The sequence below is a fragment of the Centroberyx affinis genome, unplaced genomic scaffold (assembly GCF_046629955.1).
Source record: "Centroberyx affinis isolate AG114_WGS23_722 - 3 ecotype Tasmania unplaced genomic scaffold, CSIRO-AGI_Caff_v1 ptg001017l_1, whole genome shotgun sequence".
Classification (NCBI taxonomy): Eukaryota; Metazoa; Chordata; class Actinopteri; order Beryciformes; family Berycidae; genus Centroberyx; species Centroberyx affinis.
In genome coordinates this window covers 1-11647 of record NW_027279577.1, presented here as the reverse complement: position 1 = coordinate 11647, position 11647 = coordinate 1, and the positions used below count along the sequence as shown (strand labels likewise).

The 11647-nt window shown below is 41.7% G+C and overlaps 2 protein-coding genes across 2 annotated transcripts; both read left to right on the top strand.

The window, feature by feature from the left end:
* Positions 1-904: 904 nt before the first annotated feature.
* olfml1 (olfactomedin-like 1) lies at positions 905-6040 on the top strand. The gene is made up of 8 exons (XM_071522703.1): positions 905-1371; positions 2400-2503; positions 2817-3007; positions 3087-3190; positions 4026-4211; positions 5047-5227; positions 5310-5469; positions 5632-6040. Exons 1-8 carry the CDS (start codon positions 1243-1245, stop codon positions 5792-5794), a joined length of 1218 nt encoding a protein of 405 aa, XP_071378804.1. The 5' UTR covers positions 905-1242; the 3' UTR covers positions 5795-6040.
* Positions 6041-6910: 870 nt separating this feature from the next.
* On the top strand, positions 6911-11513 carry LOC139646912 (USP6 N-terminal-like protein; the record flags this gene model as incomplete). The annotated part of the gene is made up of 5 exons (XM_071522702.1): positions 6911-7103; positions 8545-8632; positions 8750-8857; positions 9228-9420; positions 11388-11513. Coding segments are annotated over exons 1-5 (658 nt in total), but the record flags the coding sequence as incomplete, so codon positions are not given.
* Between the last annotated feature and the right edge of the window lie 134 nt (positions 11514-11647).

Here is an 11647-nt window from a genome sequence, read left to right as displayed (position 1 = left end):
AGATCTGGTAATATGTTAAAAGCTGACAACCAGATGTTGTATCTGTCATGAGGCAAAGCCCAGGAAACAGAGCCAGGTGGCTATAAGAAGCACCAGATGGAGCCAGAAGTCATCCATCAACAGCAACAGACTATTTTTACCTCACTGGTAAGTTAAGTGTGAGTCACAAAAGAATGCTACGAATGAATTCATTTGAGCAACAAACAGGACAGAACAATTGGAAAGTGAATCTTCTGGTTTTTCATGTTGCATAGGCAACAAGTTCATAGACACTAGAAACATTTTAAACACTTTGAAATAATAATTTTGGAAGGTTATGAAGAAATGAACACAGTGTAGATCAGAATAACCTGTCTCTGTTAAACATCGTAATCTATAAATTTGTGGGCAAAGAAATCCAACAGTTACTGAAAGCACAATACAATACAATACCTTGCTGACTCAAAGTAATCAACAGATTATGTATGTGATTGCAATTTTAAGCAGGTAACCAGGAAAATGTTGCTGATTAATAACATTATTATTGTTGCCGAGATTAATCTCCATAACCCTGCCAGTGGAAACACCCTGCGGTATGAAAGCAAGATAGACAATTTTCCTGATTTGAATACTACAGACTATATATTTTTCATACAGGATGCTCTAATTAAGTGTTTCCTCCGGTTATACAGCCCACTTAACGCCTTTTATTGAACAACTGCTGCTCTGCCTGAGAACTGAGGACGTGTCAGTGGGCCATCTGGAGAGTATTACATTAAAATACCGTAGGGTGGACCAATAGGGTATGAACTTTCTCTGTTGTTTTTAACTCTCTCTCTCCCTTTGTTTTCTCTCTCGTTCCTCAAATGCACACACACACCCAGAAGAGTGAGAGAGAGAAAAAGTGAGAGAGAGAGAGAGAGAGAGAGAGAGAGAGAGAGAGAGAGAGGGACTGGGAGGGAACCAGGGGTGAGGTTCAGTTGGATCCAAACCTACTTGAACCAAAACTACTAGAGAAACAACAAGACAGAAAGTTCTGGAGCTACGACTCTGAGGGGGACTTCACAGCCTACTGAAGAGGAAGAGGAGAAAGAAAATGCAGCCAATAAAAGACTTTTGAGGATGCATTTCCAGATAGCTGGGCTGTTGTAAACTCAGATTCAAGCAACGTGGATTGATCACAGGATACCTCACAGGAACGTTTCCAAAATAGAGAGGGAAAAGTCTCATTTTCACTGACAAGCAGTCACACCAGCGCTAGCGATGTCAGGCAGCGTGATTCCTGTCCTCCTCTTGTCTCTGTCCCTGACCGTGGGTTCAGTCCAGAGCCAGTCTTCTACCCAGGACACCTTCATAATCCAGTACTTAGAGAGGAGACTGGCACAGATGGAGGTAGGTGGTCACAAACTGTGACACTTTGTGACGCTTTGATTTACCTCAGGTAGTTTCAAAGTATTACAGTAACATGGGAGAGAGTGCTCTTTTCAAGGACCTGATGTCACCTTTTTGACACTCAATCAATCCCTTCTGCTCACCCTAATTGCTTCTATATTCTCTCTCTCCATATAGCTCTTACTCAAGCTCCTTTGATCTAGGAGCTTGACCTTATTCTACTGTTGCATGCTTTGTAACTTGCTAAGATGTAAATGTAAGGGTCGGAATCCATCTCGTAACTTTTTCCCTTTAATGCCAAGAGTGTCTGACCTTCTGCAAGCAGGTTCAACCCATGATTCAGAGGATGTTGAAATATCAGATATCACTTTGCATCAGATTGTCTTGGACTGCAGCGCTCTTGGCATTCTCTCAGCTACTCTGACTGCTCTTCTTAACATCTTTCTATAATGGTAATGTCATCAGCGTTGGAAGCTGCGCTAGCCAAAACTATCAGCCTGTGAATCAACAAATCACTAGAAAATATCTGTTAATGAGATAAATGTGAGTGACACTACTATTAGATTAGGAAGTCAAATCTATTGAGAAAATCTATCTCAGTATGGTTTCTGGAAACTTGACAGTATACACTTCACATCAGAAGGCTCTTGGTACTTTGCCTGATTGTGTCTATCATTAATGAGTAACTAAACCCAAACCTAAATCTGTGTAAAGCCTGGCATCAAATGGTAAAAAACATGCTAATTAAATGGCCATCTGCCATTGGCTGATCTTTGGTGCCAGGTGATGTCACCACCTGTTGTTCTCTAGAAGGTGACATCACCTGGCACAAAAAATCAGCCAATGGCAGATGGCCATTTCATTAGCATGCTTTTTACCATTAGATGTCAGGCTTTACTCAGATTTGGGTTTGGGGTTGAGTTACTCTTTAACATCAGGAGTGTTTCATGCTTTTATTCTGTACTGTTAACACCATAAGTTTCTCTGATGCTTTGCCTAAAGCTGTTTTCCTGTGTCGTTGACATCAGGAGCGTCTGACTCGATGTGAGCAAAACACGGTGAGCGTAACCCAGAAGATCTACGACCTCTCCTCTGAGATCAGGGGACAACTGTCCGCTGTCAGTGTTCTGAGGTACCTTAAAAACAACTTTACAGAAACTTAAAACATACACCAGAGTTGACAGCCTCAGTCTCAGTGGCATGACTACTCTATGTCAAACATATGGAAATCCACTTTTTGCACTAGAAGCAGACAATAATGGCATTTGGCATTTGATCTTAAAATGAAAGAATGAATGAACAGTTTGAGCAAACAAAGAAAATCCGTCTACCTCCGCAGGTCGGAGGTGAAGAACTACCTCAACAGTGAGTCAGTGTGTGGCTAAATAGAGAAACTAGTCGCTGAATGAACAGATAAATGAAATAATAACCGTTTTGCTCCAAAGATCAGAGGTGAGGAGCCAGGTGGACGGTGTGTCCATGCGTGTAGACCGGGTGGAGAGGGAGCTGGAGTACCTAGAAAACAAGATCCCCGCCCAGTCCAACATTGAGATGGAGGAGGCACTGCTGGAACAACAGATGAAGGCAGCGGAACTGGACCAGCTGAAGAAGAAAGCCAAGATCAAACTGGCGAATGGTAAGAAGACTGATAGTGAATTCCTTAACGATGTACCGCCACAGTGATTACCCAACAGTGTTCTCTCCAACATCTCCAGACTGCAGCACAGCCTTGAGTGCAGTCAAGTCTCTGAAGATTGTGAAGAAGGCGGGAGACACCTACGGATCCTGGTTCAAGGACCCCTCTGAAGGATCAGCCAAGGTTTGTTCTTCTCTAAGATGTAATTATCGACTCTATACAGTGGAGAGAGAGGAGTTTTTCTCACTGAGCCTGTACGTATCTAGCTCTCAGTGTGCCATTGCTGTCAGCACTCCCATTCTTCAACAGTTGATAAATGATGGGATGTGTTTGATGATTGTTTGCATTGTGATGTTCTTGATGATTGCTGTGTTACATGTATCATTTTGCTTTCTCTGCATGTGTCCAGTGCAGCTACAACGGAGTTTGATAGCAGAACATTTTTCAGCTATCTAAAAATGGTAAATGGTTTTGGTGTCAGTCCATCAGAAACAAAGAGCAAGGGGGGCATTTTGTGCTGACATTCAACAATCATACAGGGAGAAATCCATTATAGAAGAGGCCAGAGACAAATTTCTCCGCCCACAGTAGCCTCAATCGACCAGAATGCAATGCAGCCACAATACCTGTTGCGTTTGCAAGGGACGTGGCTTTTTCTCGACTCAAAAAAAATCTCTGTCTCTTGCTCTCACAATGCTATCACTCTCCACGTACACGAATAACCCAGAGCTGAAGGCAACAAGTCCAGGCACGTTCTCTCTGGGTTGTTGAAAAGCATTCTGGGAAATGAAGGAAATCACTTACTGAAGTAGAAGTAGACGAGGCACGTTGAGGGACAGTGGGCACACCAAAAAATGGAATTATTGATCACAAAAAACTCTTGGAATGCATTGATCACAGACTGATGATATCTACCAGTGTATCTCAGGGTGGATGTTTCCTTTAAAACCTGAGGTACAAAAGAAAATTTCCACTCATTGCTCTCTTGGGCATGGCAGTAACTGAGAGAATCTTTCAGGTCTACTTCCTCAGCGGGCTCAGAAACAAGACTCTGCTGGAGTACGTTTCTCTGAGAAGCTTCACAGAGGGGACACAGCTAGCTAAGGTGGTGGAGCTGCCTTTTCACTGGCAGGGAACCGGCCATGTGGTCTACAATAGATTCCTCTACTACCACCGGGCAGACACTCCCAACCAGATACTGAAGGTGGGTGACTGAAGTGGAAATCAAACTTACTGTATAGTAGCTTTAACACATGTGTCTTTCCCTTTAAGGCAATGTGGGAGCAATACCGTACTCTTATACAGTATTGGCAGTTCTCCCTTGTCTGTGTTGGTTTCCACTGTGTCTGGCGGCCATATTGGAGGTCCACATTTCTTGGCAATAACAGCTTATTGCGTTTCTCAATTTAGGACTCAGACTTCATAACTGCATTGAATAGACATTCTGTGCTGGTCCTTAGCCGGAGACTGATCATTTAATCACTGATACGTTTGATCTATTTTGTATATCATGTTTTTGTCAGCTTGTCAACCATGATATCTGGTCAACTTAATGTCACTGTCTTTGTGTTATCACATCTATAGCTAATGTAAAATGGCTAGTACCAAGCTGTGGCTAATAACATTAAAATTATTTGCTTTGCTAATTAGCTTGCTAGCTAGTCAGTTGGCTAACAAAGCCAAAAACCAACTGTTAGTTCAAGTTAACTGAGCTGACTCAAGCTACTCAGTGTTTTGGAGTAGAGACTAAGGCTAAGACAAGACTTTGGTCACAGTTTAGTAGCATTTGGAAAAAAGTCTACCACCACTTAATATTATTGGATGATCCTACACCTACACCATGACTATTGGTTTCAGGTATGTCTCTTTCTAGCTTGGTTGCTATACATTGTTTATGTGTAGCCAATTCTCCAGTGGACCTCCAAGATGACTTCAATCATGGTTGCTAAATTTCTGACGCAACTGCAAATACTCTATATCTACAATGATGAGCATCGCTGAATATGTGTAATATTTCCATTCATTTCCATCGCATAAAGGTAGACCTGGTGAACAGTACAGTGGTGGATAGCACGCTGCTACCAGGAGCTGGTCGTCTACCCGCCTACAGTCTGAACCCCAACACCTACCTGGACATGGCTGTGGATGAACTGGGCCTCTGGGTCATCCACGCTGACCCTGACTATGGAGGAAACCTGGTCATCACCAAACTGGATAAAGGTAGAGGGTACATCCCCCTACTCTCATACACATGCACAGTAACACTGGTCCATATTCACCATAGCTTTCATGTCCACCTCAGGGTCCTTGGCAGTAGAACACACCTGGGATACGCTGTGTAAAAGCCGTGATGCTGAAGGAGCCTTCCTGATCTGTGGGACCCTCTATGTGGTCTATAATACGCGCTATGGGGGACGCTCCACCATACAGTGTCTCTATGATATCCATGATACCATCCACAGGTGGGCTTACACACAGACAGAAACACAAAGATATATGTGCACCCACAAACATGCACTGTCATGAGCAACCATGCACACGTACACACACACACAGAAACAGATTATACTTTAATACTACTAGACTTTTAATATTTTCTCATTTTGTTTGCCATCCATCTGCAGCAATGAGAGTCCTGTGCTGTTCTTCCCAAAGCGCTACACCAGCCACAGCAGCCTCCACTACCATCCTAAAGACAAACAGCTGTATGCCTGGGACGATGGCTACCAGACCATATACAAGGTGGAGACACGCAGGAATGACCAAGCCCCCGCCGAATCAGTTTAATAGCCTATCTACAATGTTCATCAGTTAGAAACTTGTGTCTACTAAAAGTTACTGATGAGTATATTCTACTGCTGTCCAATACCATGATCCTTTGGTGGCAATGGTTGCTGCCTTTATCACTGTTAGGCCTCATTATAGAGAAAATGATCACGTCAAACCAAAGGCACATATTATGCATTATGTAGACCTGATATTTTGTAACACCACAATAAAGAGCATTGAAGTGTCATAGATGTGTATGTTCATGAACTTGTATGCCTGAATGGAAATATTTAGGGTAGCCTATGGGCTGCTGGTCCAAATCTAGCCTACTGTTGAGAAATTTTCAGAAAAACTATCCCTTCAGATAGGCTGCTATCCCATATAGAACATACAGTATATGCATATTGTCTGTTTATAGCCTGGTATCTATGCAAGTATTTTACATATAGACCTACTGTATAGCCTGTGTGCAAGTGTTTCATATATTTTTGTGAGTATTTAGTAGTATGCATATGTGTGTGATTTTGCATGGGCATATATATGAGTATTTTATTAGTCTGTGTGCAGGGAGTTAGTGGAGGGTAAACACCTTTCCATTTGTGGGTTTAAGTTTACATACCTTTTTAGGCTGACATAAAGCTTTATGATGTAAATTCATAGTAGGCTACACATCATGCTATGTAGTATCAAACTGTTGTAAGTTACATGAAGTTTACCCACCTATTTGTTTAAATCACTATCGGTGTTAACATTTCGTGTGTGTGTGTGTATGTGTGTGTGTGTGTGAGAGAGAGAGAGAGAGAGAGAGTGTGTGTTTATGTTTTTGAAAGATACACACTTCAGCCGGCTACATCTTCATTTGACAGCTGCTGACAGATCTTCCTGCGATGTAAAGCCTCTCCCGCTATTGACCAATACTATTATATATTAATATTAATCGATATTATTCAAATTAATATGATGTAATCATATTAATATGACCATATTGTCAACATCCACATGGTGTATCACCCCTTCACTCCGCAGCTGCTGACTAATCTCTCTTTATTGTAAGGTCTCTGATTCATCCCGCCCATTTTCAGTTGACGGTGACGCAGAGGAAGGGGCGGGCCAAGTTTGACCGTTTGTAGACAACTGTTTTCAAACTGACCACAGTTTGTTCCAACAAAGTGTGTGTTTTCACTATGAGGAGGAGAAGCAGCAGCAACGGCAGCCGGAGGAACTCAACAATAAAAAGACGGAGTGAGAATCTGGCTTTTGATGAATTCGGCTTTGCCCTAACTAAAAGAAAGGACCAAAAACTTCATCACCGATGTCACGATTACAGGTGCGGGATATGGGAGTTGTGTGGTTCGGTGTGTTGACCCTTCACCACCGTGTCTAACGTTACAGCTCCAGCAAAACTAGCTACAGTATTTTAAATCATTTATCTAACGTTAGACTCGTGGTCTTTAAAGGTCTTGGACGCAGTTAAATATACCTTTTTAAGGCACAAATGCATTTAAAAAGTTGGTTTCCTGTGTCATGGCATTAAAAATTTGCTGAAACTTGCGGACACCCTGTATTCATGTGGCGGCGCAGAGGTGTGTTTGTTTACTTTATATCGAAAACTGTCAATTTTGTAAGAAAGTATCGTTTGAATGTTTCAGCAGTATTTGAGCATGTAGTCAGAAACACAGTTAGCATGTTACGTTAGTTCTTTTTAAATCGCTAAGGTTACATTGTAGTGGTGTTTTGTCTCGTTAAGTTAGAGCTCATTATTTAACTGTCATCACCTTTTTTTTTTTTAACATAGCCTAATTGAAGATTACTTAACGCTAGTTGTGTACCTTGGCGCTCTCTGTTATGTGTTGTGCATATCTAATGTCAGTTGTGTTCTTTGTCTCGTACTCTAGTGTGTTAGCAGACTTCATTGACACTGTATTAGCTGTAGAAACAACAAATGTGATGTGAAGTCTCTAGCTATATGCACAGTTTATGTATTATAGGCTATATCTTCCCCCAATTGAGCTCAGTTAAAGATCTATGTTTTTAAACCTACCGACAGGGCTTGTCATTACTGGCGAGGGCTGGTAAGTGTGTCAGTTGTAGCCTGCTACTCACTTTGGCAGGTAGCCAGCCTGTGACCAAGCTGTTCTATTATGAAAAAAACTTTTGCTTTTGCTTCTCAGAAATTCAACTGCCAAACTACTGAGTCATTGTGTCTTATTCGCTGTTAGTTTCAAGTAGTTGGAGATACCCCTAGTGTCCAGTGAGTTATTGTTGTAGGACAGATGAGATTTTGAAGTGTGATACTGATACCAATGTTTTTGTATTGCAGCTGCCCATATTTTGTGCTGATATTCATCATCATGGCCCTCATCTTGACCCTTTTCTTGCCAAAAAAAAAAAATTAAAGCGATGACAAGTATTCAGTGTTCCCCCAGAATTGTATTCTTATCAGGGTGGAAAAACCCTCTGAAACAGCATTTAGACCATCATGGGACACTAAAACTCCACTGAAAGCCAGATTAATGAAATTCTTTAGTGAGGCAGGTTTCACTGCAGGTTTTACAGACTGTTGAGTAAAATCAAACACCACTTTAGCATTACAGTTAGAGTGATGTCATCTTAAACTAGCTGTCGTCAGCGAGGATCCTCCATCGTATGAGCAGCGGACCACACTGACTGAACCAGATCTGATTGTTAATAAAAGGTCAGTATTGGCCTGATGTCAAAAACGAATGTACTGGTCTAATCCTAGTATTGTGTTGTGGTGTTTCTGTCAGCTACCCCCAGCTGAGCTCGGTGAGGGTGAAGGAGCTGTGTGAGCTGCTCAGCTACTGGAATGGAGCCAGCTTCATCTGCAGGAGTCAGGTTGGGCTTTTTCTATTGTATTCTATACTATTCTGTTCACTTCTATTCGATTCAGTAAACTATACAAAAGAATAGATGAAGGGAATTCACGATACCATTTTTATGTTTTCTTTCCAGATTGAGCGGTTTATCAGGATGGGTATTCCTCCGAGCCTACGAGGCAGAGTGTGGAAGTGTCTGCTCAGCATTGACAGTCTGAGAGAAACCAGTGACTTCAACTACCAGGTAGAGTATGGTAGAACTGCAATGGAGTGTCCTTTTGGGTCACACCGATAATGTTGTTGCTTAGTGTTCACACAAAGTGTGTTGTGTTGTTGGGGGAATGATTTTGTCCATTTAGTGTCACTACTGCCATTCCACAAAAATGCAAACAACTGAGATAAAATTCCCATATCATAACTTTTACTGGAGCTTCAACTCATCTGGGGTGACTGTATAGTCATTCACTACCACATTATATTTTAAACTAATTAAAAAACAAATCAGGTAGTGAGTGACTGTCCAGCCCCCCCTGCTGTGTTACATTCTCTCAATCTCTCAGAAGTGTGTTGAGTTGTCCCGAAACAAAAGTGTGTGTTGTTGCCTGCCCCAACAGAAGTGCTTGTTGGAGGTGCGAGGGCCCCTGGTGGACTTGGGTGTCAGTGAGTATGGTATCCTGTCTGCCATAGCTACGCTGAGCGACACCCAGAACGACCTGGGTTCGAGCCATCAGCAGCCCTCCAGCTGCCCCGAGCCCGGCTACTCCAGAGACGACGTCACACTCTTTCGCCAGATCGCTCTGGACCTGCGTGAGTTCAAACAGGGCAATGAGATTGTAGAGTTTGTGTGTGTATAGCCCCTTTCACACATGAAACCCGTCAAAGTGCCAGATTGAGTTTGCCAGTAATGGAAGCAGTTTGTGTTGTTCACACTAGACATGCTGTTCCGCCTTTGTATCGTAATGCTGCCATTCACACGGCACTGGCCATACCGTTACATTCCACCGTTGTCATCTCCCGGAAATTACGTTTAACCGCCGGAGTCTCTGCAGTTTGAAAACACAGCGGGTTAATCTCTCCGTCCACCCGACTGCCAGGATCTCTCTTATTTCACCATCTGTCTAATTCCACTTCTTCTTCAGAAAAAGTAAAGCTCCAGCCTTTTGTATGGTTGTTTGTATTCCCCTCCTACTACAGCCCTAACGTTGTGCTTGTTCGGTCTGTGTATTTTTTTGGTCATTCTGTTTTCTTTTCAGAAACAGACATTAAAAAAAATTTATGGTGATTTGATTTTCATGTAAAAATCTACAAATTAACGAAGGCATTTCTCGTTTTCCTGGTCAGAAACGGCAGATAAAACATAAATGACTTGATCTTACTTTTCTCCTTTGTAAAATACGGATCGCTGTTCAATTCAGTAATAAACTTTATTTCATTATTTCATGTATTTTGCCAGAAAAATCAGACTCTTTAATAATAATAACCTGTTCCTATCACACACGATAGGTCTAATTATGATCTGATATGCGCAATATTCTATTATCCACGTGTTGGAGCTTTCTCAGCTCTCAGAAAGGTGAAATTGTTCCAGACAGGACGATGGATTAGTAAAAGTCTTTGAACATATTTTCTATCAGAAATAAAGTTTATTACTGAGTTGAGCAGTGCCTCCCGCTCCCCTCTCTCTCTCTCTCTCTCTCTCTCTGCTGAAAGACACACAGCAGCGGCTTCTCTCTCAGACCCAAAACGGGCTTTTTCGTTGTTGTTTTCTTTATTCTTTTTTATTTTCTGTTTTACAAAGAAGAAAAGGAAAATCAAGTCCTTTTTATAAATGTTGATTTTGCCGTTTCTGACCAGGAAAATGAAAAATACCTTCTATTTCCGTTTATCAGTTGTGGATTTTTAAATGAAAATCAAATCACCATTCGTTTTTCATTTTTTAATTTCTGTTTGCGAAAAGAAAATAGAATGACCAGAAATATACGGACAGTGCTTGTGCCGTTAATGTTCTGGCATCGTTCACACATACAGTCGATACGGAACATTACTAGTAACGTTACAACATCTTGAGCTGGGAAATTGGCAGAACTGATATTCTGGCATTTCCACACTGGCTGCTGTTCACACATGACGGCATGCCGTCACTTTTATGGAACAGGCTGCATGTGTGAAAGGGGCTTGTGTAGTCCTGTTCTGCTGTTCTTGTGAGAACCAATTTGAGTTGTAGACCTTTAGAGTGAGAACGTTTTGGCTGGTCCTCACTTCTTCAAGGGGCTAGTTTAGGGTTAAGAGGGGGTTTAAAAGGGTTAGGGTTTGAAATAGGATTAGTTTCCTTTGGGTGCCTGTAGGTCCTTTTTAAGACTTAAAATTAATTACATTGATTTATCTAAATTCAGTGCTGAAATTGTCTTAAACATGGTTAAATGTTACCTTCTTTTCTGGCTTATTTTTGGGATGAAACTGCGACTTGAATTTTGTTTACATTTCCATTAGAATGTCTTAATAAGTACAATGTTTACAGTAACTTGCAGAACCTTCTTGTCACACTGTTTCAGGATAGGGTAAGGGTGAAGGTTGGGCATGTAGTGGGTTAGGGAATGAATGTAGTAAATGGAAGCTGCTCACAAGTCTTATAAGACGCGTTTATGTGTGTGAGTGAGAGAGAGGGAGAAAGGCGAGAAATAATGAGGTACTCTTGATACTCTAAGTACAAACAGACTTTAGGTCCATCATTGAAATCGAAAAATCATATTCATTTTGACTTGACTGTTCCATAGAGCGTTCCTTCCCAACCCACCGCTCTCTGATGGGAGACAGTCCAGAGGCCATTGAGGGTCAGGCCAAACTCTTCAGGGTCCTCATCGCCTACGCCAAGTACAACCCACAGGTTGGATACAGTCAAGGTAACGGACTGAATGGTTGACCCATGGCTTTACTGTATTCATTTATGTATCACTGATTTTTGATATGCTGCTTCTCTGCTTATGTGCCACTTCATGGACTTATAGGCTAATAGAAGGTATATAGATTAATTCAT